The sequence below is a fragment of the Neofelis nebulosa genome, chromosome 13, assembly GCF_028018385.1.
Source record: "Neofelis nebulosa isolate mNeoNeb1 chromosome 13, mNeoNeb1.pri, whole genome shotgun sequence".
NCBI classification, from domain to species: Eukaryota; Metazoa; Chordata; class Mammalia; order Carnivora; family Felidae; genus Neofelis; species Neofelis nebulosa.
In genome coordinates, this window is record NC_080794.1 from 34,669,405 (window position 1) to 34,696,228 (window position 26,824).

General features: G+C 40.2%; 1 protein-coding gene across 1 annotated transcript in view; it reads left to right on the forward strand.

Annotated features, from left to right (window-relative positions):
* The window catches only part of KIFBP (kinesin family binding protein), a 37,872-nt gene extending 25,285 nt beyond the window's left edge, over positions 1–12,587 (forward strand). The window contains exons 6-7 of the mRNA XM_058696541.1: positions 5,938–6,053; positions 11,140–12,587. Coding sequence (XP_058552524.1) covers positions 5,938–6,053; positions 11,140–12,015 — 992 coding nt within the window. The 3' untranslated portion in view covers positions 12,016–12,587. The remainder of the gene's footprint in view (positions 1–5,937; positions 6,054–11,139) is intronic.
* The last annotated feature ends 14,237 nt before the right edge of the window (positions 12,588–26,824 follow it).

A 26,824-nucleotide genomic window follows, 5' to 3' on the forward strand; every position in this document is an offset into this window, starting at 1 on the left:
TACAAAGCTGTCATCATCAAGACAGCATGATATTGGCATAAAAACAGACACATAGACCAATGGAATCGAATAGAAACCCCAGAACTAGACCCACAAACGTATGGCCAACTCATCTTTGACAAAGCAGGAAAGAACATCCAATGGAAAAAAGACAGTCTCTTTAACAAATGGTGCTGGGAGAACTGGACAGCAACATGCAGAAGGTTGAAACTAGACCACTTTCTCACACCATTCACAAAAATAAACTCAAAATGGATAAAGGACCTGAATGTGAGACAGGAAACCATCAAAACCTTAGAGGAGAAAGCAGGAAAAGACCTCTCTGACCTCAGCCGTAGCAATCTCTTACTCGGCACATCCCCAAAGGCAAGGGAATTAAAAGCAAAAGTGAATTACTGGGACCTTATGAAGATAAAAAGCTTCTGCACAGCAAAGGAAACAACCAACAAAACTAAAAGGCAACCAACGGAATGGGAAAAGATATTTGCAAATGACACATCGGACAAAGGGCTAGTATCCAAAATCTATAAAGAGCTCATCAAACTCCACACCCGAAAAACAAATAACCCAGTGAAGAAATGGGCAGAAAACATGAATAGACACTTCTCTAAAGAAGACATCCGGATGGCCAACAGGCACATGAAAAGATGTTCAACGTCGCTCCTCATCAGGGAAATACAAATCAAAACCACACTCAGATACCACCTCACGCCAGTCAGAGTGGCCAAAATGAAGAAATCAGGAGACTATAGATGCTGGAGAGGATGTGGAGAGACGGGAACCCTCTTGCACTGTTGGTGGGAATGCAAATTGGTGCAGCCGCTCTGGAAAGCAGTGTGGAGGTTCCTCAGAAAATTAAAAATAGACCTACCCTATGACCCAGCAATAGCACTGCTAGGAATTTATCCAAGGGATACAGGAGTACTGATGCATAGGGGCACTTGTACCCCAATGTTTATAGCAGCACTCTCAACAATAGCCAAATTATGGAAAGAGCCTAAATGTCCATCAACTGATGAATGGATAAAGAAATTGTGGTTTATATACACAATGGAATACTACGTGGCAATGAGAAAAAATGAAATATGGCCTTTTGTAGCAACGTGGATGGAACTGGAGAGTGTGATGCTAAGTGAAATAAGCCATACAGAGAAAGACAGATACCATATGGTTTCACTCTTATGTGGATCCTGAGAAACGTAACAGAAACCCATGGGGGAGGGGAAGGGGGAAAAAAAAAAAAGAGGTTAGAGTGGGAGAGAGCCAAAGCATAAGAGACTGTTAAAAACTGAGAACAAACTGAGGGTTGATGGGGGGTGGGAGGGAGGGCAGGGTGGGTGATGGGTATTGAGGAGGGCACCTTTTGGGATGAGCACTGGGTGTTGTATGGAAACCAATTTGACAGTAAATTTCATATATTAAAAAAAAAAAAAAAAGAATAGAGAACCCAGAAATGGACCCACAAACATATTTGACAAAGCTGGAAAGAATATCCACTGGAAAAAAGACAGTCTCTTCAGCAAATGGTGTTGGGAAAATTGGACAGAGACATGCAGAAGAATGAACCTGGACGACTTTCTTACATCATACACCAAAATAAACTCAAAATGGACGAAGACCTGAACGTAAGACAAGAAGCTGTCAACATCCTAGAGGAGAAAACAAGCAAAAACCTCTTTGACCTTGGCTGCAGCAACTTCTTAGTTGACATGTCTCCAGAAGCAAGGGAAACAAAAGCAAAAATGAACTGTTGGGACCTCAGCAAGATAAAAAGCTTCTGCACAGTGAAGGAAACAGTCAGCAAAACTAAAAGGCAGCCGACGGAATGGGAGATCGTTGCAAATGACATATCAGATAAAGGGTTAGTATCTAAAATCTATAAAGAACTTACCAAATGCAACACCCAAAAAACAAATAATCCAGTGAAGAAATGGGCAGGAGCTCCTGGGTACCTCAGTCAGTTAAGCATTCGATTTCAGCTCAGGTCATGATTTCATAGTTCGTGAGTTCAAGCCCCACATTGGGCTCTGTGCTGACAGCCTAGAGCATGGAGCCTTCTTCAGATTCTGTGTCTCCCTCTTTCTGCCCCTCCCCTGCTCACTTTCTGTCTGTCTCAAAAATAAATAAACATTAAAAAAAAAAAAAAAAAAAAAAGAGGAGTGCCTGGGTGGCTCAGTCAGTTGAGCATCCAACTTCGGCTCAGGTCATGATCTCGCAGTATGTGAGTTCGAGCCCCACGTCGGGCTCTGTGCTGACAGCTCAGAGCCTGGAGCCTGCTTCGGATTCTGTCTCCCTCTCTCTCTGCCCCTCCCCCGCTCATGCTCTGTCTCTCTCTCTCTCTCTGTCAAAAATAAACATTAAAAAAAAAATTTTTTTTAAAGAAATGGGCAAAAGACATGAATAGACATTTTTCCAAAGAAGACATCCAGATGGCTAACAGACACATGAAAGAATGCTCAACATAGCTCATCATCAGAGAAATACAAATCAAAACCACAATGAGATACCACCTCACACCCATCAGAATGCCTAAAATTAACAACTCAGGCAACCACAGGTGTTGGTGAGGATGTGGAAAAAAGGGAACCCTTTTGCACTGCTGGTGGGAATGCAAACTGGTGCAGCCACTCTGGAAAACAGTGTGGAGGTTCCTCAAAAAATTAAAAATAGAACTACTCTACAACACAGCGGTTGAATTACTAGGTATTTATCCGGAGGATACAAAAATGCTGATTCAAAGGGGCGCGTGCACTCCAATGTTTATAGCAGTACTATTGATAATAGCCAAAATATGGAAAGAGCCCAAATGTCGATTGACTGATGAATGGACAATGAAGATGTGGTATATATGTTCAGTGGAATATTACGTGGCAATCAAAAAGAATGAAATCTTGCCGTTTACAACAGCATGGACAGTGTATTATGCTAAGCTAAGTAAGTCAGAGAAAGACAAATATCATATGATTTCACTCATGTGGAGTTTAAGAAACAAAACAGATAAACATAGGGGAAGAGAAGCAAAAATAATACAAAAACAGAGGGAGACAAACCGTAAGAGACTCTTAAATACAGAGAATATACCGAGGGTTGCTGGCAGGGTGTTGGGTGGGGCAAGGGCTAAAGGGGTGAGGGGCATTAAGGAAAACATCGGTGGGGATGAGCACTGGGTGTTACATGTACGTGATGAATCACTAAATTCTGTCCCTGGGCATAATTGAATGAATGAATGAATGAATGAAGCGTGATGTATATATACAGTAGATTATTATTCAGGAAAAGAAGGAGAAAAAAATCCTGTTTAGTGGAAGGTATAAACTTCCAATTATGATTAAGTCATGGGATGGTAATGTACAGCATGGTGACTATAGCTAATATTGTATTGAGTATTGGAAAGTTGCTAAGAGGGTATATCTTTTTTTTTTAAGCTTATTTATTTATTTTGAGAGATAGCGGGAGCAGGGGAGGGGCAGAGAGAGAGGGAGAATCCCAAGTAGGCCCCGCGTTGTCAGCAGGGAGCCTAATGCGGAGCTCAAACCCACGATGTGTGGCCCAAACTCACAAACCGTGAGATCATGACCTGAGCCAAAATCAGGAGTTGGATGCTTAATGGGCTGAGCCACCAAGGCACCCCTTATAATAAGACTTTAAAGATGTACCTCTTGGTGTGCCGAGAGTTCAAGCCCTATGTCAGGCTCAGAGCTGACAGTGCAGGGCCTGCTTGGGATTCTCTCTCTCCCTCTCTCTTTCTCTCTGCCTGCCCCTCCTCTGCTTGCACTCTCTCTCTCTTTCAAAATAAATAAATAAATAAACATTAAAAAAAATAGTCTCATTACAAGAAAAACTGAATTGTGTATGGTGATAAATATTAACCAGACTTACTGTAATGATCATTTCACAGTACATACAAACATCAAATCTCTGTGTGTGTAACACTATAGTTGATCCTTGAATAATGTGGAGTGTCAGGGCGCCTATCTCCTGTGTAGTTAAAAATCCATGTGTAACTTTTGACTCCCCAGAACTTAAATCACTAAGAGCTTACTGTTGACCAGATGCCTTACCATAACAATTAACACATATTTTGTGTATGTATTATATACTCTAATCTTACAATGAAATAAGTCAGAGTAAAGAAACTGTTCAGAAAACCATAAGAAAGAGAAAATACATTTACAGTACTGTACTAAAAAAATTCATGTATAAATAGGACTGTGCAGTTCAAACCTGTGTTGTTCAAGGCTCAACTAAAATGTCATATGTCAGTTGTACCTCAATTAAAAAAAATTCGTACTTTTTATTATTATAAAATCAGTAACATACTTACACAGGGCCCCTGAGCACATTTTACTAAATTTTCAACCGGGTAATTTTTCCTTCCAAACCTTAACGAAGTCAAGTACCCAGATCTACAAGCTATTTCTGAAAAAGAAAGAAAAAGGACTTCATATCTAAGTACAAGTTCCAAAGTATAGTCAGTCCTCATTATTTATGGATTCCAAACTCGCAAATTCACCTCTGGCTACGATTAACTTGTAACCCCAAACACAGTACTTGGGGCACTTCTGTGATCATTTGCAGACATTTGAGTCACCTGAGATGCACATTCCTAGCTGATGTTGAACAAGGCAACACTCTGCCTTCTTGTTTCAACTCTCATACAGTAAAGAAATGTCCTTTTTGTGGTTTTATTTGGAACCCCATTTTTCACATTTTTGTGTTGTTTTTTTTTGTTGTTGGCGATTTCACTGTTTAAAATGGCCTCCAAATGGAGTGCTACAGTGCTGTCCAGTGTCCGTAAGCACATGAAGGCTGTGATGGACCTTATGGAGAAATGACAGTATTAGCACAAGTTGTAGTGCTGTTGGTTATGAGTTCAATGTTAATGAGTCAACAATATATATTAAATAAGGAATCTTTAAACAGAAACACAGTCAAAATAATCAGTTAATAAAAATGCGACCAGAAGCTCAAAGGAATCTAACCGTGTATTTTCCTGAGGAGCAATGTTTTAGCATTTGCTAATTCAGTGTTCATGGTGACTTCTTGGAACACGACTACCACAGATAATGAGAATCGACTGTACGTTGTTTCCTTAGTTTTACTGTTGGAGACAAAAACTACTTTTTCTGCTGAAACAAATGTTCATCTGAAGGAGATAATCAAACCATCAGTGACTTGTTTCAGTGCCATGTTTCTGTGTTGCACGGGATGTAGTGACTTGATTCTCTCCTTGGAGAGCTGGATACTGGGTTTGCTCTACTTGGTGTTGGTGGCACACCGTGTTGATGGGAAAAGGTGGACTACAGAGGAAAGTACACAGATTCATAGTAATATTGCATTAAATCTAATATGGTGGTGGAAAATGTTGCTTCACATTACAAAGGATGTTACAAACTCTGACCCAGTAAATTCTCCTTCTAGGAATCTGTCCTAAGGAAATAATCCAAAATTCAGACAGATTTATGCACAGAGATCTTTCTGTTTAGACTTGCTTGCTATAGAAGAATTGGAAACAATGCATGCCCAGAAGTAAAAGAATGGTTATATAAAGTAGGGAGCATCTCTTTAATTTTATATAATTCTGTACTTGAAAATGTTAGAGTTGATAAGATATGGGTAAAATGTTAGTGGTATAATATATAAGGAAAAAAGCTGTATTCAAAATGGAATATACATTGTGACCTTAGTTTTTGCCTACAGATAATACATAAGAAAAAATTGGAAAGAAATATACAAAAATAATAGCAGAGATTATTCCTACTTCCTCTGGTAGTAGGAATTTTGGGTGGGTTCCCCCCCTCCTCTCCCTCCCTGTTGCTTCAGTGAGAATCTGTTCCTCTTAAATTCAGGAAGAAGTGGTATAAAAAGAATGTCATACACAATGCAAATTACGATTGTGACCATTAACTTAGATAAATCATGTTATGTGATTTTTAGCTACTGAAGCTGAAGGAGATGTGCCAGAGCTTTATCATCAAAGAAAAGGAGAAATAGCAAGATGCTGGATCAAATATTGTTTGACTCTCCTGCAGAATGCCCAGCTTTCCATGCAGGTAATGCCTTTTCTTTCTTAAATAAGCAGGATGTAAGTAAAAGCCTAAACTGGGAATTATGCCCATTGGGCTCTTTGCATGTTTATTATGCAAAGCATACAGAATGCTCTCAAATATTTCTAGCTCTCCCATCTCTGCCTTTTAGAATCTTAGTGTTCAAGGTCCATCTCAAATACCACTTCTTCCTTAGAGACTCTTCTTTGGATAGAATATAAATTTCTTGAGAGGTAGGGACTGCATCATATTCATATTATCATTATCTCCAGGAATTATAGGTTCTCAATAAATTAATTATTCAGTGAGTAACTCTTCATATCGTACAGATATCATTTCTCTCCTTTAAACTCCATAGAACTTTCTTTTTTTTTTTTTTTTTCTTTTTTTTAATTTATTTTTGGGACAGAGAGAGACAGAGCATGAACGGGGGAGGGGCAGATAGAGAGGGAGACACAGAATCGGAAACAGGCTCCAGGCTCTGAGCCATCAGCCCAGAGCCTGACGCGGGGCTCGAACTCACGGACCGCGAGATCGTGACCTGGCTGAAGTCGGACGCTTAACCGACTGTGCCACCCAGGCGCCCCATAACTTTCATTGCCTTTCATAAATCACTTAGGTTTTGCTTTGTATTAGCTCTGTTCATATTCGTATCTTATTCCTTCACCTCTTTTTAGACTATAAGCAATTTGAGGGTAGGAAACAATTCTTACTAACCTTTATACACTTTATACAGTATATAAGTATACTTATATTATTTTTATAAAAATATATATCTGGAAACAGCCCTGCCAGTTTATAGCTGTATGTGTGTGGCAATTTGCTTAAACTCTCTTTGTCTCAATATTATCACAAAGAAGATGGAAATAATAATAGTACTTACGTAGGGCGCCTGGGTGGCTCAGTCGGTTAAGCATCCAACTTTGGCTCAGGTCTTGATCTCATGGTTTGTGAGTTCGAGCCCCGTATCGGGCTCTGTGCTGACAGCTCAGAGCCTGGAGCCTGCTTCCGATTCTGTGTCTCCCTCTCTCCCTGCCCCTCCCCTGCTTGTGCTCTGTCTCTCTCAAAAATAAATAAACATTAAAAAATTTTTTTAAATAATAGTACTTAATATTGTTATCAGAGTTAAATTAATATATATGCAAAGGGCTCAGAAAAGTGCCCTAGACATACTAAGTCCTCAATAAATGTTAATGGTTATCATCATCATTACTAATCTGTACTGAATCCTAGTTTCTAACCACTAAGGAGAAAAATAAATCATTTGGTTGCAATATACTAAGTGTAGATACATAGAAGACTTTTCCTGGAGGAGTAACACTTTTTTTTTTTTTGCATGCATGCATTAAAGTACAATAAGTTTTACTAGCACTAACATAGAACCTATTAAACCAGTAGATGAAATGAAACTAAACAAACAAATCACAAAACCCCAGAAGGATATGTCGTGCAAAGATTAGAGCATTTTAGAGGTAGAGGGTAAAGAGGAGGCTTATTTGGGAAAGAAAGGAAGTGGGGAGAACTGGGAGTCTTTCGTCTAGAGAAGTTGGAGCCAGGAAGAGCTGTCGGCTTTCTTCTGCTCAGAAAGTGGTCTAAAAAACATGTAAATAAACAAGCAGCCTGAAAGCAAGTGAGTAAATACAATTTTGGAGACTTAGGGCTTGGGTTTGAAATAATTGTGTGAGGCAAAATACACTGTAATTTAACTCATACCCTTCATTTAGTTGATATTTTCCAGACTGGACACTAGAACTTATCACCTGCTTACTTTAAACTCAAATAGTTGCCAGCTATTGAATTACTCAGATTTTCCTTAATCTGACTGTTAGTTTGATTTCATCCTTCGATCATCTTTTTACCTGAAAAGTGTTCTTCAATCCAAGCTTAAGACCTACACAAATTTATTTATGCCAGCTCTATGCTAGTCATTGTCCTGTGATGAAGAAGAATAGACCTGGCTTTTTACTTCACGTAAAAGTGCAACTTTGATAAGTCCACAGAGGAGAGACCGATGATGGAAGACATAATAGGAGAAAGTAACATTTGAAGGAAGCTCTGGGAATGAGTAGAAATTAGTTAGACTGGAGAAAAGAAGGCACAGCATTCCAACCAGCCGAAACAGCATGTTCTGTGGCACAGGGAGTGTGAATTAGATGGGATGGAACAAAGGCCTGTGAGTCTGGAGTGGAGTGAGAGAGCAGGTGATATAAGACAGAGGCAGAAAGGAGCTGGAATGAGCAGGGCCTTCGAGGAATGAAGACTTAAAGGGTTTTGGGACAATCATTTAGGTAGCAGAATGGAGAATAAATTGGGAAGCAACAGTAGAGGAGGGTGATTAGTTAGAAGACCACTGGAACAGTCTAGGTGAGATGTGAAGGGAGCTTGATCTAGGGTGTTGGCAGAAGAGATAGAAGAAAGAATGGATTCCAGAGGTATTTAGGAAGCAAAGGACTTGGTGATAGATTGAATGTGAAGGATAAAGGGGAGAGCAGAGGGACATCTCAAGGAGGATTCCTAGGTTGTTGGCTGTCCGTGTTCATGGAGGCTTCTTCACTAAAACAACACTAGGATGGGAAACTGCTGAAGAAGAATAGAGTTCCATTGTGGACATCCCGTGGACGCAGAACCTCTGAGTGTTCTTAGAGGAGAGGTCATACAGGGAGCTGTGGTTACGGGTCTGGAGCTTGAGAAGAGGTGTGGGCTGTAGCTATACATTTATAGCTATACATCCTCCCATGGATGGCAGTTGCAGCCATGGGTGTGAACAGAGTCACCTGTAGAGCAGCGCTGTCCAATAGCAATAGAATACCAGCCATGTATGTAATTTTCAAAAAATTTTTTGGTTTATTTATTTATTTTGAGAGAGTAGGGGAGGGGCAGAGAGAGAGAATCCTGAACAAGTTCTGTGCCCTCAGCACAGAGCATGATGCAAAGCTCAAACTCACAAACTGTGAGTTTAAGACCTGAGCTGAAACCAGGAGTTGGACACTTAACCAACTGAGCCACCCAGGCACCCCTGTAATTTTCAATTTTCTAATAGCCACGTCATAAAAGAAAAAGAGGCGAATTAATTTTATATTCTTTAAGCCCAGAATATAAAAAAATTGTTATTTCTATAAGTCATCAGTATTAAATTAAAGAGATTTAAAATTATTTTTGTATTAAGTCTTAGAAATTGGGTGTATATTTTATACATACAGCCCACATCTCAGTTTGAACTTCCCACATTTCCAATGCCCAGTAGTCATCCAAACATGGCCAATGGCTACTGTTCTGAACAGTGCAGATCTAGGGACAATGTTGAGTGGAAGGAACAAAGGGCTTGGGGGTTGAGCACAGAGAGAACTGATGTTCATGTTCAGTTTTATTGAGAAGGATGAGCTTAGTCTATTTTTTTTTTAATTAAAAAAAAAATTTTTTTTTGTTAACGTTTATTTATTTTTGAGACAGAGACAGAGCATGAACGGGGGAGGGTCAGAGAGAGAGGGAGACACAGAATCGGAAGCAGGCTCCAGGCTCTGAGCCATCAGCCCAGAGCCAGACGCGGGGCTCGAACTCACGGACCGTGAGATCGTGACCTGAGCTGAAGTCGGACGCTTAACCGACTGAGCCACCCAGGTGCCCCAAGCTTAGTCTATTTTTTAAACCATTTTACTTTTTTTTTTTTTCCCTGAGAAGTAGGGGAGATAACTTTAACTATGATGGTAGATTAAACTGTATCTTCACTTTAGTGTCTTTGAGACCTAGAACGTTTCTCTGTATTTCACTGAATACCTTCTAGCATAAATATCATATCATTAATCTTAATGGTGTCTCTGCGAAATATTAAAAAAAATTTTTTAATGTTTATTTTTGAGAGAGAGAGTGTGTGTGAGCAAAGGAGGGCAGGGAGAGAGGGAGACACAGAATCGGAAGCAGGCTCCAGGCTCTGAGCTGTCAGCACAGAGCCCAACACAGAGCTCAAACTCATGAACTGGGAGATCATGACCCGAACTGAAGTCAGAGGCTTAACCGACTGAGCCACCCAGGCACACCTCTGTGAAACATTTTAGGATGTAGATTATAGTCTTACATATGTATAATGTTTCAGAGTCTCTAAAGTTCTTTCATATGCATTTGTCTTACCTGAAGAAGAAACTATAAATGAGTTTTAGTTCTCCAAAGAGGAAAGTCATATATAAGCAGCTTAATTTATTTAAATAATTTTTCCTATTTCTTGCATTTTTAAAAATGTTTATTTGTTTTGAGAGACAGTGCAAGCAGGGGTGGGGCAGGGAGAGAGGGAGACACAAAATTCAAAGCAGTTTCCAGGCTCTGAGCTGTCAGCACAGGGCCTGATGCGGGGCTCGAACTCATGAACTGCAAGATCATGACCTGAGCCAAAGTCGGACGCTCAACAGACTGACTGAGTCACCTAGGCGCCCCCTCTTACATTTTTTTAAATTTACCACTTTAACCATTTTTTAAAGTTTATTAATTTATCTTGAGAGAGACAGAATGAGTCGGGGAGGGGTAGAGAGAGAGAATCCCAAGCAGGCTCCACACTGCCAGCGCAGAGCCTGATGAGGTGCTCAAACTCAAGAAACTGTGAGATCATGACTTGAGCCGAAACCAAGGGTTGGACCCTCAACCTACTGAGCTACCCCAGCGCCCCTGTTTCTTACATTTTTAATACAATTGAAATATAATTAGAAGAAAGTTTTAAAAGGTATTTAAGATTATAGTACTTCCTGGGGTGCGTGGGTGGGTCAGTTGGTTAAGGATCCAACTCTTGATTTCAGCCTAGGTTTTGATCTCACAGTTTGTGAGTTCGAGCCCCGACTCAGGCTCTGTGCCGACAGGGCAGAACCTGCTTGGAGGAGTTCTCTCTCTCCTATCTCTCTGTCCCGCCCCCTGCTTGCATGCTAGCATGCATGTGTGCTCTCTCTCTCTCTCAAAATAAATAAACATTAAAAAAAAAAAAAAAAGATTATAGTATCTCTTTAACTCCAGCTGGAAGAGGGCTTTCTTTTCTTTACTCTTAAGTTTGCCATATTATTGGAGAGCAGGAGATCAGTGTCCTACCTAACCATAATTTATGTTTTTGTTTCAGGACAACATAGGAGAGCTTGATCTTGATAAACAGTCTGAACTTAGAGCTTTGAGGAAAAAGGAACTAGATGAGGAAGAAAGTGTAAGGAAAAAAGCCGTGCAGTTTGGAACCGGTGAGCTGTGTGATGCCATCTCTGCGGTGGAAGAGAAAGTGAGCTATTTGAGACCTTTAGATTTTGAAGAAGCCAGAGAACTTTTCTTATTGGGTCAACACTATGTCTTTGAGGCAAAAGAGTTCTTTCAGATTGATGGTTATGTCACTGACCATATTGAAGTTGTCCAAGACCACAGTGCTCTGTTTAAGGTGCTTGCATTCTTTGAGACCGATATGGAGAGACGGTGCAAGATGCATAAGCGTAGAATAGCCATGTTAGAGCCCCTCATTGTAGACCTGAATCCACAGTATTACCTGTTGGTCAACAGACAGATTCAGTTTGAGATTGCACATGCTTACTATGATATGATGGATTTGAAGGTTGCCATTGCTGACAAGCTGAGGGATCCTGATTCACACATTGTAAAAAAAATAAATAATCTTAATAAGTCAGCACTGAAGTACTACCAGCTCTTTTTAGACTCCCTGAGAGACCCGAACAAAGTATTTCCTGAGCATATAGGGGAAGATGTTCTTCGCCCTGCCATGTTAGCTAAGTTTCGAGTTGCCCGTCTCTATGGCAAAATCATCACTGCAGATCCCAAGAAAGAGCTAGAAAACTTGGCAACATCATTGGAACATTACAAATTTATTGTCGATTATTGTGAAAAGCACCCTGAGGCTGCCCAGGAGATAGAAGTTGAGCTAGAACTTAGTAAAGAGATGGTGAGTCTTCTTCCAACGAAAATGGAGAGATTCAGAACCAAGATGGCCCTGACTTAATAATCCTTGTTTTTCATGAAAGAAAATGTGCAATATTAAAGAGAGTTTCTCCCTTAGTCAAACAGGCTCAATTCCATTGTGAAGTTTACCTTTATAGCCAGGTGAGTGTAGTTTGAACTTGAGATAACAGACCAATTGAGTTTTTGCTAGGACCTTAATCAACATAAAGATAATAATTTATACCTAATTATGTAAATTGCCTTGTTAAGGTGATGTGTGATTGGTATGCTAGATTGCTTATTTCCTATTTAAGTAGAAACCTTTCTGACTCAGTTTTCTAAAGGTAGGTTCTTTGTTGGCTAGTACTTGATAGCTTTATTAAGAAGAAAAATTATGTAGTTATATACCGGTAGACAAGCCTGTTAATTGAAAAGTAACTTCCTGTAGTTATTCTTCCCAAAATATTTACTTTCCTAATTTCCAGAGAAATCTTTCGTTTTCTGAAAACATCAAAAAACTAAGTTATGTTGTAAAGTACTGTAAAGTAGTCGTCTCATTTATAGAGGGAAAAGGCCTTGCTGGAAAATAATAAATTGACTTGTTTCACTAATAAAAGCTTCCATTTACTCTTTTGTTTTCTTACAAGAATTAGTTTTATTTTTGATACTTCAAAGGTATTCCTTTATTTGAAGCCAGAGAATAATATTTCTTTGGCATCATTGCACAGTTAGAAAACACTAAAATCTCATCCATTGAAGAATATTTGAGATCCTGTCTGTGCCAGAAAAATCTTATTGGTTGAGTTGCTTATCAGAGAATTTTGGTAAGTTTATAAACTTTTAAGCACTATTAAAAAAAGGATATGTACTACAAAATAACATTGATAATATACGTTAGTCATTTCAAGAAATGCAGAATTGAAATGGAGTCCCTATCCAGCATAAAAATCAAGATCAGTTGTAAGATTTGATACAGAGGATAGCTCTGAATTTGCCTCAGAAAGCCTAGGATTCAGTCAACTCTAAGATTCTATAACATTTATGTATGTGTGATAAACACCTTGCTTTTCCTCTGAGATCAGTTTGTCAGGAAAAAAAATCTGAGTATAAAAGCAATGTGTAACTCACTCAATATTTAATATTCATTATTAAATGTTTACTGTGGATCAGGTACTGTTCTCACTTTTCTAAGCATAAGGGATACAGTGATGAACAAGATAAAGAAGGTCCTGCTCTCATGGAGCAAGCAAACAAATAAGCAAAATGATTTCAGGTCATGAGTGCTGTTAAGGAAGGAACCAGAGTGATGTGGTAAACATTTAATGAGAAGGGGTGCCTACTTTAGCTATAGAGATCTGGAAAGGCCTCTGAAAATATAGAAGGTGACATTGAGAACTAAATGGGGAAGAAAGGCAGTAAAGATTCTTTGGTAGAGTATATTCCAGAGAGTGCTAGGCCCTCAGGCTGGAACAAATTTAGGAAAGGATTTGGGAAAGGCTACTGTGGCTAGAACAGATGGGGGTTGTGGAGTGAGGTGGAGTGGGGCAGGAGTAGAGAGTCCAAATAGAGACGGTTTTATAGGGGAGAAGTTTGAATTTTATTCTAGGTACAGTAGAAAACCTTTGTAGAATTTTTAAAGGAGCGTGGCATGATCCGATTGGCATATGTAAGAAACCACTCCAGGCTGCTAGGGAGGGAATAGATTGGAGGAGTAGGGGAAGACACCAGAGAGGTAAGAGGGAGACAAGCTAGATTCTGTTAAGATTAATCTGAGTGGCTTGGACTAGGGTGATAAAGTAGGAATGGAGAGAAGTGGATAGATTCGTTATGTACTTTGGAAATAGAATCACATGACATGCTAAAGGATTAAATGTAGGTCATGAGGGGAAAAGAAGAATCAAGAGCCATATTAAGTTGAAGTGTGCAGGAGAAGCATGTTTTTAGGAGGGAATGGGGAGTTAGAATTAAAGAGTTCTGCTCAGGTCATGTGGAGTTTAGGATGTGAAGATGCTTGAAATAAAATGATTTCTGATAATATTCCTTAATTAGACTTGAAAGTGAAGAGGATCCAGATGGGAGGGAGGGTTCCTGGGGGTGGTGACAATGAGTCTGCATCTCAGCTACTCTGAGTTCTTCAACTCTCTTGTGAGAACTGATTCTAGAACAGATCCCTCTGTTATAAGCCTCTCTTGATCTAGCCATTTTGCTACCAACCTTATTCAACTTTGTAACTTCATTTATCTAGTCATTCATTATTTAACAAATGCTGAGGTCTTTCTGTGCACTAGTCATTGTTTTAAGCTCTGAAAATATGGTCTGTAAAGACACAGCCCCTTCAACCTTGATCATTCTTCTTCTTCACAACTGTGTTTTTCAGCTTGAGTTCAAAAGATAAAACCCAGGGTGCCTGGGTGGCTCAGGTCATGATCTTGCAGTTCCTGGGTTGGAGCCCTGCACTTAGCTGTGTGCTGACAGCTCAGAGCCTGGAGCCTGCTTCAGATTCTGTCTCTTTCTCTCTCTCTCTCTCTCTCTCTCTCTCTCTCTCTCTCTCTCTCTCTCTCTCAAAAATAAACATTAAAAAAAAATTTTTTTAATAAAATTCAGTTTTAACAGGCACTGGTTAAAACCAGTCTTTATCCTACTAGCCATCAACATACTCTACTATTTGTCATTTGCTGTCTGCAATGACTGTTCGTATTTTAAAACTGCGTCCTTAGTTAAATCAGCAGAAAAGCTAACTGGCTGTTTTGTGATCCTGCATTCTGTATGCATGGCCTCCTCTATAAACTGCTTTTCCTGAGCCTGGCTTCCCAAAGACAGCTGTTCATTATTCTAGGCTAATTTTATAAAATCTTACATGAAATACTTATAACCCAGAATCCTTAGCAGTGTTGGCAGCATGATAGAATTTGGGCTAGAAGCAGTGACCTATCAAAGCCATAGATTTATTTCAAATAACCTTTTATTCCTCTTTTCCTCGTCCCTAAAACCAATTACTGGGGGCAAAGACTACATGCTGAATAAAAAAATTGCAGGGTTTGGGTGCCTGGGTGACTGTCAGGTGGGCATCCAACTTTGGCTCAGGTCATGATCTCATGGGTTGTCGGTTCGAGCCCCATGTCCCTCTCTGTGCTGACAGCTCAGAGCCTGGAGCCTGCTTCAGATTCTGTGTCTCCCTCTCTCTCTGCCCCTGCCCCCCTCATGCTCTGTCTCTCTCTCTCTCTCAAAAATAAACATTAAAAAAAATTGCGGCTTGGGCTCCTGGGTGGCTCAGTCGGTTAAGCATCCCATTTCAGGTCAGGTCATGATCTCTTGGTTTGTGAGTTTGAGCCCTGCATTGGGCTCCACACTGTCAGTGCTTGGAATTCTCTCTCTCTCCCTCTCTCTCTGTCCCACTCCCGTGGTCTCTCTCTCTCTCTCTCGTTCTCTCTCAAAATAAACTTAAAAAAATAAAACTTTAAAAAAATTGCATTTTTTTGGGACATAGAAGTCCTTTGCAATTGTCTTTTCAACCTTGCTAGATTTAGACAACTAGTAAGATAAAGGCATTGTTCATTCATTCACTTATTCAACAATTGTGTATTGAATGCCTGCTATCAGAAGACTGCATGGTACCTGTCAGTCCTGAACAGTCATCTGAGAAGAGCACTGAAATCTATATGATTTTAGGGTCTTCCAGACAGTATAGGTTATGTTTTGGGGGAAATCTAGTTATTTTTTTTTTTTTTTTTTTTTTTTTTTAACATTTTTTATTTATTTTTGGACAGAGAGAGACACAGCATGAACGGGGGAGGGGCAGAGAGAGAGGGAGACACAGAATCGGAAACAGGCTCCAGGCTCCGAGCCATCAGCCCAGAGCCTGACGCGGGGCTCGAACTCACGGACCGCGAGATCGTGACCTGGCTGAAGTCGGACGCTTAACCGACTGCGCCACCCAGGCGCCCCAAGGGGGAAATCTAGTTATTAAGCACAGGTATTTTCTTTTATTCCAGTTTAGTTAACATACAGTGTTATATTAGTTTTAGGTGTACAATATAGTGATTCAACAATTCCAATCATCGCTCAGTGCTCATCATGAAAAATGCACTGCTTAATCCCATTATCCATTTCACCTATCCCCCCCTACTTCTCCTCTCCTAACCATCAGTCCTCTGTTGTTAAGAGTCTGTTTCTTGGTTTGTCTCTTTTTCAATTTGTTTGCTTGTTTTGTTTCTTAAATTCCACATATGAGTGTGAGTGAAATCATACTTGTCCTTCTCTGACCAACCTTTTCTATTCAGCATTATACACTCCAGGTCCATCGATGCTATTGCAAATGATAAGACTTCCCCCTTTAAAAAACAAAGATTTTAACAATTATTTTAAAGTAATCTCTGTACCCAGTGTGGGGCTCGAACTCAAAATCCCAAGATCAAGAGTCACATGGTCCACCAAATAAGCCAACCAGGCTCTAAGACTTTAACCTTTTTAATGGCCAAGTCGTGTTCCGATAGATAGATAGATAGATAGATAGATAGATAGATAGATAGATAGAGATATATCTCACATCTTCTTTATCCATTCATCAATCAGAGGGCACTTAGGCTGCTTCCATAACATGGCTCTTGTAAATAATGCTGCAATAAACATAGGGGTGTGTATATCCTTTCAAATTATTATTTCTAAATGTTTATATATTTATTTTGAGAGAGAGAGCAAGCACACCTGTTCAGGTGGGAGGGTCAGAGAGAGGGGGAAAGAGAGAATCCCAAACAGGCTCTGCACTGTCAGCACAGAGCCCAATGTGAGGCTTGATCTCACGAACTGTGAGATTATGACCTGAGCTGATACCAAGAGTCGGATGCTTAATTGACTGAGCCACCTAGGTGCCCTGCCCTCTTTTTGAATTCTTTGAGTAAATAACCAGTAGTGGAATAAGTGGCTCATATGGTAATTCTATTTTTAATATTTTGAGTAACTTCCAAACTCTTTTCCACAGGCTCTGCACCAGTTTGCATTCCCACCAACAGTGCCCGAGGACTCCTTTTTCTCTACATTCTCGCCAACACTTGTTGTTTCTTGAGTTTTTTATTTTAGCCATTCTGACAGGTGTGAAGGTGATCCCTCACTGTGGTCTTGATTTGTATTTCCCTGATGATGAGTGATGTTGAGCATGGGAACAGGTTTGTTTAAATGCTATTCTCATACCTTTGCTGTTATTCTCAGGGAGATTTCCTTTTCCCTTGCTGCTCCTTGGAGAAAGTTTTGTTTTTGTTTTGCTTTGTTTGCTTATTTGTTTTTTTAGAGACAGTATGAGTTTGGGGAAGAGGGGAGGAAGGAGAGAGACAGAGAATCTTAAGCTCCACCTTCAGCATGGAAACTGACTTGGGGCTTGATCCCATGACCCCGGGATCATGACCTGAGCTGAAATCAAGAGTCGGACACTCAATTGACTGAGCTACCCAGGCACCCCTCGGAGAAAGTTTTTGCAATTGTCTATAACTTAGTGGAGTTGTCTGGGGTATCTATATTTGTTCATCTCTGCTCCCCAGATCACAATTAAAGGCAATGCTCAGTTTCTCCCAGAATCATGTGAGAGGAAAGGCTTGATATGTATTTTTCTTTTTCACTAGAAAATAGACCTGTCCACATTTCAAATGCTATTTTGTCCAACTAAATTTCTTCTTATACTCAGGGGTTGGCAAACTTTCTGTAAAGGGCCAGACGGTAAATATTTTAGACTTTTTCAGTCGTATAGTCCATTGCAACTATTCAATTCTGCTATAAAAGCAGCTGTAGACACTACATAAATGAATAGATGTAGCTGTGCTCTAATAAAACTTTACTCCTAAAAACAGTGGCAGCTGGATGAGCATAGTTTGCCAACTCTTGCTTTTACTGGTTTATTTTTGGAGTTTCTTCATACCTCATATATAACATACCTATAAAAGCTAGTGTTACCGAGCACTATCTAATAATCTATTTCAGGGGTCCTCTAGTAACACGTTATATACATAATTTAATAGAATTGCCTCAAGAGCTTTATGACATGGATACTATAACCCTCCTTTTACAGAATGTGAAACTGAGGTTTAGAGCTTTAATGACTTACCCAGGGTCACATAGCTCTTAAGTGGCAGAGCTATTATTTAAACTAAGGTCAATATTCGTATCTTTTACAAAGTTCACAAACTGCTATCAGTTTTAGTTTGAATGAACAACTACATTTCAAGTAAAACTGCTGATAACCCATTAAATTAGTCAGATTAACCAAAAATCAGATATGTAGTTACATCTATATAGATTTTTTAAAAATTATCTGTTTTGGGGGTGCCTGGGTGGCTCAGTCAGTTAAACATCCGACTCATGATTTAGGCTCAGGTCATGATCTCACAGTTTGTGAGTTCAAGCCCCACATCAGGCTCTGTGTTGACAGTGCAGAGCCTACTTGGGATTCTCTCACCCTCTCCCTTTCTACCCCTCCCCCACTTGTGCCATCTCTCTAAATAAATAAATAGACTTGTAAAAAGGTATAAAAAAATTGTCTATTGTAGCAGTATAGCTGTTGCGGTATTTCCAAACTTTTCAGAGCTGCCCACATTGCCTGTCTGTTTTCTATTATCACAATCAGTTACTAATGATGAGATATGAAGAGAGTATGTTAGGGCATACTCAAGTATGTTAGGGCAACAATATTTTCGAAATGTCCTAGTTGACATAGGTGTACTCGTATTGTAGGTGGCAGTATATAAATAGGCCTTTAGTCATTTTCCATTCCAGAGACGTGTAATCTTCTTAGGGAGAAAAATCAATTGGGGCCATAATATCTGTTCAAATTGTTTTTATTATGACTTATTATTATTATTGGTCTTTGAAAATACCTGGAATGGGAAGACATTAAAGAAGGCATCCAGGAACTATGTGTCAAGGAGGAATCCCAGAAAAAGTACAGCTCTCATAAACCCTCACCTAGGTAACCCATACAGCTCGTGTAATCCAACCAGACTTTAAGCCAGTAACTTCTTTCTCAAGAAAGGTCATGACCTAATATGAATTTTTCATCTACAGGAAGTGACAAGAACATGTTCTGTATGAAAATAGGGTTCAAAATTATAGTTCAGAAAATCAAAAAACCAGGGTGCCTAGCTGGCTCAGTCATTGAAGCACATGACTCTTAATCACATGACTCTTGTAGGTTTGAGCCCCACATTGGATGTAGAAATTACTTAAAAATGAAATCTTAAAAAAAGGGAAGAAAGAAAACCAAAGAACCTACTGGATGATAATGAGTTTCTGAGTCAGACATGACCCATGGCAGCACCAGCTATCAGCACCGAGCTCTTTCCCCCCAACTTCCTTCTGAATTATCTCACTCACTTTTCTCCACTGGTTATCTTAATCACTTTGCCTTTCCTGTTAACATCCTCAGTCGGGTTTGGTTATCAAAAGACTCATCACCCTTGAAAGTCATCTGTAATCTCATTTAGATGAGTTTTTATGCTTTTAATTTTCATCCAAAACCTATTGCTTGGGCACTAAGAAGATGGTATACAGTCATGTAAGGAATTGTAAAAATGAGAAGAGAATAATCTCAATCTGTTCTACTGATTATGCAAAACTGTGGGAAGGCTTTATGTAAAGAACTTATTGTCCTTTTAGACTCAAGAGTTTTGAACTCTGCTTCTGAATATTTAATCCTTCACGGGTTTTTCTGTGCATGGAGACCATAAAATCTCATTATGTTTATCTTAAAAACAAGGAGAAATGACTCCCAAGTGCCTCTGGAAGAATAGCTTAAGTTTCAAAGTTTCACTTGAGGACGTGCCAGAGTGTTCTCTCTTTTTTTTTTTTAAAGTTTATTTATTTTGAGAGAGCATGCGAGCAGGGGGAGGGGCAGAGAGAGACGAAGAGAGAATCTCAAGCTGTTAGCTCAGAGCGCAGTGTGGGACTTGATCTCATGAACCTTGAGATAATGACCTGTGCCAATATCGAGAGTTGGATGCTTAACCAACTGAGCCACCGAGGCACCCCTGTGCCAGAGTGTCCTAAGTTGTAATTAATTCTATGGGGCTGCTTTTACCTTCTTACTTTGAAAATAATATGCATATCTTATCACATGAAGTCAATAGAGCATGTATACCAAATATAGAAGGTATGTTTGGAATGATCTGACCTGATATATGATCATGCATTATAAATCATTATAAATAAAAGTCCCTTTGGGATTCCTTGGGGTGCTTAGAGAACTAGGCAGACACCCTCCAGGGCAGCTGATAAGGTAGGAGAGGCCTGGGTGACTACTGTTCAGCAGAAATGGTACTAAGCAGCCAGAGACAAAATAAATAGGTTTCACATATGAGCTCCATATTCAAGTACTGATTGCTAATTAAGCAGCTTCTCACATGGGCAGCTGTGTTGTTCTGGGGTCAGAAGCAGGAATTTATTATTTAATGATAGTTGATGAGTGTTGAATAATTGGAATCATTATACTTAAGATCATATTTAAAAAAAAAAAATTAACGTTTATTTATTTTTGAGACCGAGAGAGAGAGACAGAGCATGAACAGGGAGGGTCAGAGAGAGAGGGAGACACGGAATCTGAAACAGGCTCCAGGCTCTGAGCTGTCAGCACAGAGCCTGACACAGGGCTCGAACTCAAGGACCATGAGATCATGACCTGAGCCAAAGTCGGACGCTTAACCGACTGAGCCACCCAGGTGCCCCAAGATCGTATTTTTAATAACAGATTGTATTAGCATAAGCTGTAGGGCAGTGTGTCCTAAAGTCCCAGGACCACCTACATCAGAATTATTTATAGGTACTTAGTAAAATGCATATTCCAAGGCTCTAGCCCAGAGCTAATCTGAAACTCTGGGGGTGGGATCCAGGATTTTACATTTTAATAGAACTCCATATGACTCTTATGTGTCGTATATGCAGGAACCCGTGCTCTTAGAATTAAGAGAAGGAAGCTAGAGTGTACTGGAGCAACTTTTCAGGGAAAAGCATCCAGAACCAGAAAGCTATTCTGTGCCTTTGGTTCCCAAGGAGAACCCAGCCTAGGGACAGAGGGACAAAATGAGCATTCCCAGCAGTTTTAGGTGACCAAGAAACTGCAATTCTCTCTTCCCACTTCCTGAGCACATCCCTGCAGTAGGAGAATTCTGCTGGGTGCATGCCAGTGACGCATCAAAACTGGTAACCACAGCTGTAGTTCTCTCAGGGCCCAAGGGGAAGCCTTCTAGTTGAGAGTTAGGGACTTTCTGATGACCCTTGAAGAATACTCTCGAATGCCGCTAGGGAGGTGAAGAAAAGGAAAGGAAAGGTTATTTGGCAAGCAGCAATTCTTGGAGGATTTGAATGGAAATACCCAAATGGTTTTTCCAGTGGTGTGATATTAGCTATTCTGCATATAGAGCCAGGACCCTGTCTCAGGAAACTGACAAGTTTAGGGTGAAACAGATACACAGATTACTTCAGTCTCATATCCTAAGAAAGATTGTGTTCTGGTGACTTCTGGTTAAAAAGAAAATTGAGTGCCTGCTTCTGAGGATGCAATCCTTTCTCCAATAGTAGACAGTGTGGCTTTTCCCTTGGGAAACCCCCAACTTGCAGAATGGAGACACAGGTTTGTAACTTGGACCTGCCATTAATACTGTCGTTTTTGTTTTTTTTGTTTTGTTTTGTTTTTTGTTTTTTTTGGAGGGAAGGAGATTCACATGCCAGGTGAATGAGAGCTTAGTACACTGTGAATGAGAAAAATACAATCATCCCCTCATATTTCTGTAGCCAGGTAGTCCAAGACACCAATATACACACGTACAATCACATACAGTGCATATAATTCAATATAGCCATTGACCAGAAATCTAGGGACCTCCATTCTGCTGAGCCCAATGGAAACTTTTCAGTCTTCATCACTCCTGACTTCTTGCTAGTATAGCATTTGACAGACTGACGTTCCCTCCTTGAAACACTTCTGTCCCCATCCTTCCACAACACTGCACTACTTGTACCCTGCCAGCCATTTCTTGTGTTTTCTTTAACAGCTTTTTATATTTCTCCCTTCAATATGATGACACTTAGGGTTTGACCTAGGTTCTCAGTCTCTCCAGGCTCCCTGGGGCAATATCATCCATTCTTAAGATATTGCTATCATCAATGTGTAGTTCTTAGTCTTTTTAGTTCACTGATTGCCGAGTGTTACTTACACTCATACACAATTGCGTTCATTTCCTTTAAAAAAAAAAGTTATTGTTATTCTTTTACAAGTTTTTATTTAAATTACAGCTAACATACAGTGCAATATTAATTTCAGGTGCAGAATTCAGTGATTCATCACTTAAATACAACGCCCAGTGTTTGTCACAAGTGCCCTCCTTCATACTCATCACCCATTTAACCCATCCCCCCCACCCACCTCCCCTCTGGTAATCATCAATTTGTTCTCTATAGTTAAGAGTCTGTTTCTTGGTTTGCCTCTCACCTTTAACCCTCATTATGTTCATTTGTTTTTTTAATTTCACATGAGTAAAATCATGTGGTATTTGTCTTTCTCTGACTTATTTCGCTTAGTATAATACTCTCTAGTTCCATCCACGTCATTGCAAATGGAAAGATTTCATTTGTGTGTGTGTGTGTGTGTGTGTGTGTGTGTGTGTGTGTGTGTGGCTGAGTAATATTCCGTTGTATATATACCACATCTTTATCCATTGATCAGTTGATGCACATTTGGGCTCTTTCCGTAATTTGGCTATTGTTGATAAGCTGCTATAAACATCTGGGTGCATGTATCCCTTCAAATTAGGATTTTAAAAGTTATTTTAAATACTACCTTAAAAAATCAATTTAGGGGCGCCTGGGTGGCTCAGTCGGTTAAGCGTCTGACTTCAGCTCAGGTCACGATCTCGCGGTCCGTGAGTTCGAGCCCCACGTCAGGCTCTGGGCTGATGGCTCGGAGCCTGGAGCCTGTTTCCAATTCTGTGTCTCCCTCTCTCTCTGCCCCTCCCCCGTTCATGCTCTGTCTCTCTCTGTTCCCCCCCCCCCCAAAAAAAAAAAATCAATTTAAGAAATATGCTTGGGCACCTGGGTGGCTCAGTTGGTTGAGCATCTGACTCTTGATTTCAGCTCAGGTCATGATCTCAAGCCCCCATGTTGGGCTCCATGCTGACAGGTTGGAGCCTGCTTGGAATTCTCTCTCTCCCTCTCTCTCTTTCTGCCCCTTCCCTGCTTGCACTCACACATACACTCTCTCTCTCTCAAAATAAATAAATAAACTTTAAAAAAGAAAAGAAATATGCTTAGTTTAAAAAATAGTTTCAAGGAGTTTAAAATGAAAAGTAGCAGTCCCTGGTACTGTCCTTGCCCACACAACACCCTTAACCACTCCCAAGAGGGAACCTGTTTAACTGTCTTTTGGTGGCTACTCAGATATGTGGCAATAAAACCTTCATATCACCATTTCTTGATTTATCAATTTACAGCATTATCTATTCGCTTATTCCAATGACAGTGAAGAATTTAGCTCACTTACAGCACCTTCTTCCCTTCCTCACCTCCTTAATATCTCTCAATATTACACTGTTTTTGGTTAAACTGTATTTGTATTACAGGTGTACCTTAGAGATATTGTGGGTTTGGTTCTAGACCATCACAATAAAGTGAGTCAAATGAATTTTTTGGTTTCCTAGTACAGTATAAAAGTTATGTTTATATTCTTATGTAGTCTACTAAATGTGCAGTAGCATTATATCTAAAAACAAAACAAAACAAAACCCCAAAACCCCAATGTCCACACCTTAATTAAAAAATACTTTATTCCTGGGGCGCCTGGATGGCTCAGTCAGCTGAGCATCCGACTTCAGCTCAGGTCATAATCTTCCGGTTCGTGAGTTTAAGCCCCGCAATGGGCTGCCTGCTGTCAGTGCGGTGCCCGCTTCCGATCCATCCTCTGTCCCCACCCCTCCCCCTCCCCTGCTTGTGCTCTCTCTCTCCCCAAAATAAATAAACATTAATAAAATACTTTATTGCTAAAAAAGATTCTGACCATCATCTGAACTTTCATCGAATTGTAACCTTTTTTTGCTGGTGGAGAGTCTTGCCTCAATGTCAGTGGCTGCTGGCTGATCAGGGTGGTTGTCGCTGAGGTGGTGGTTGCCACATTGATTGACTTCCTTTAATGGATGATTTCTCTGTAGTATGTGATGCAATTGGATAGCATTTTATCCACAATAGAACTTCTTTCAAAATTGGAGTCACTTCTCTCAAACCCTGCCCCTGCTTGATCAACTAAGTTTATGTAATGTTCTAAATCCTTTGCTGTCATTTCAGCCATCTTCACGGCATCTTCACCAGGAATAGATTCTGTCTCCAGAAGCCGCTTTTCTTTGCTCATCCCTAGAGAGCAACTCCTCATCATCAAGTTTTATCATGAGATTGCTGTGATTCAGTTCCATCTTTGGGCTCCACTTACTGTTCTCTTGCTGTTTCTACCACATCTGCAATTACTTACTCCACTGACGTCTTTTTTTTTTTTTTCAATATATGAAGTTTATTGTCAAATTGGTTTCCATACAACACCCAGTGCTCATCCCAAAAGGTGTCCTCCTCAATACCCATCACCCACCCTCCCTTCCCTCCCACGCCCCATCAACCCTCAGTTTGCTCTCAGTTTTTAAGAGTCTCTTATGCTTTGGCTCTCTCCCACTCTAACCTCCTTTTTTTTTTTTTTTCCCTTCCCCTCCCCCATGGGTTTCTGTTAAGTTTCTCAGGATCCACCTAAGAGTGAAACCATATGGTATCTGTCTTTCTCTGTATGGCTTATTTCACTTAGCATCACACTCTCCAGTTCCATCCATGTTGCTACAAAGGGCCATATTTCATTCTTTCTCATTGCCACGTAGTACTCCATTGTGTATATAAGCCACAATTTCTTTATCCATTCATCAGTTGATGGACATTTAGGCTCTTTCCATAATTTGGCTATTGTTGAGAGTGCTGCTATAAACATTGGGGTACAAGTGCCCCTATGCATCAGCACTCCTGTATCCCTTGGGTAAATTCCTAGCAGTGCTATTGCTGGGTCATAGGGTAGGTCTATTTTTAATTTTTTGAGGAACCTCCACACTGTTTTCCAGAGTGGCTGCACCAATTTGCATCCCCACCAACAGTGCAAGAGGGTTCCCGTTTCTCCACATCCTCTCCAGCATCTATAGTCTCCTGATTTGTTCATTTTGGCCACTGACTGGCGTGAGGTGATATCTGAGTGTGGTTTTGATTTGTATTTCCCTGATGAGGAGAGACGTTGAGCATCTTTTCATGTGCCTGTTGGCCATCCGGATGTCTTCTTTAGAGAAGTGTCTATTCATGTTTTCTGCCCATTTCTTCACTGGGTTATTTGTTTTTCGGGTGTGGAGTTTGGTGAGCTCTTTATAGATTTTGGATACTAGCCCTTTGTCCGATATGTCATTTGCAAATATCTTTTCCCATTCCGTCGGTTGCCTTTTAGTTTTGTTGGTTGTTTCCTTTGCTGTGCAGAAGCTTTTTATCTTCATAAGGTCCCAGTAGTTCATTTTTGCTTTTAATTCCCTTGTCTTTGGAGATGTGTCAAGTAAGAAATTGCTATGGCTGAGGTCAGAGAGGTCTTTTCCTGCTTTCTCCTCTAGGGTTTTGATGATTTCCTGTCTCACATTCAGGTCCTTTATCCATTTGAGTTTATTTTTGTGAATAGTGTGAGAAAGTGGTCTAGTTTCAACCTTCTGCATGTTGCTGTCCAGTTCTCCCAGCACCATTTGTTAAAGAGACTGTCTTTTTTCCATTGGATGTTCTTTCCTGCTTTGTCAAAGATGAGTTGGCCATACGTTTGTGGGTCTAGTTCTGGGGTTTCTATTCTATTCCATTGGTCTCTGTGTCTGTTTTTGTGCCATCCACTGAAGTCTTGAACCCACAAAGTCATCCATGAGGGTCAGAATCAATTTCTTCCATACTCCTGTTCATGCTGTTCATGTTCATACTTTGTCTGCTTTCCATGAATCACAAATGTTTTTTTTTTTTTAGATTTTTAAAGATTTTTTTATTTTTAAGTAACCTCTACACCCTGTGTGAGTCTCAAACTTACAGCCCGAGATCAAGAATGACATGCCTTACTGACTGAGCCAGCCAGGCGCCCCTAGCATGAATGTTCTAAACGGCATCTAGAATGGTGAATCCTTTCCAGGAGTTTTCAATTTACGTTGCCCAGATCCATCAGAGGAATTGCTATCAATGGCAGCTATAGCCTTTAAGAAGTGTATTTCTTAAATAATAAGACCTGAAAGTTGAAATGATTCCTTGACCGAGGGCTGCAGAATGGATGTTGTGTTAGCAGGCATGAAAATAACATTAATCTCCTTTTACATCTCCATCAGAGCTCTTGGGTGACCAAGTGCTTGTCAGTGATTACCAGCAATATTTTGAAAGAAATCTTTTGCTGAGCTGTAGATCTCAACGATGGGTTTAAAATATTCTGTAGGGGCGCCTGGGTGGCGCAGTCGGTTAAGCGTCCGACTTCAGCCAGGTCACGATCTTGCGGTCCGCGAGTTCGAGCCCCGCGTCAGGCTCTGTGCTGATGGCTCAGAGCCCGGAGCCTGCTTCCGATTCTGTGTCTCCCTCTCTCTCTGCCCCTCCCCTGTTCATGCTATGTCTCTCTGTCCCAAAAATAAATAAAAAACGTTGAAAAAAAAATTTAAAATATTCTGTAAACCATGTTGTCATCTAGGCTTTGTTGTTCTATTTATAGAGCACAGGCAGAGCAGATACAGTATAATTCTTAAAGGCCCTAGGATTCTCAGAACAATCAAGGAGCATTGGCTTCAACTTAAAGTCCCCAGCTGCATTAGCCCCTAACAAGAGAG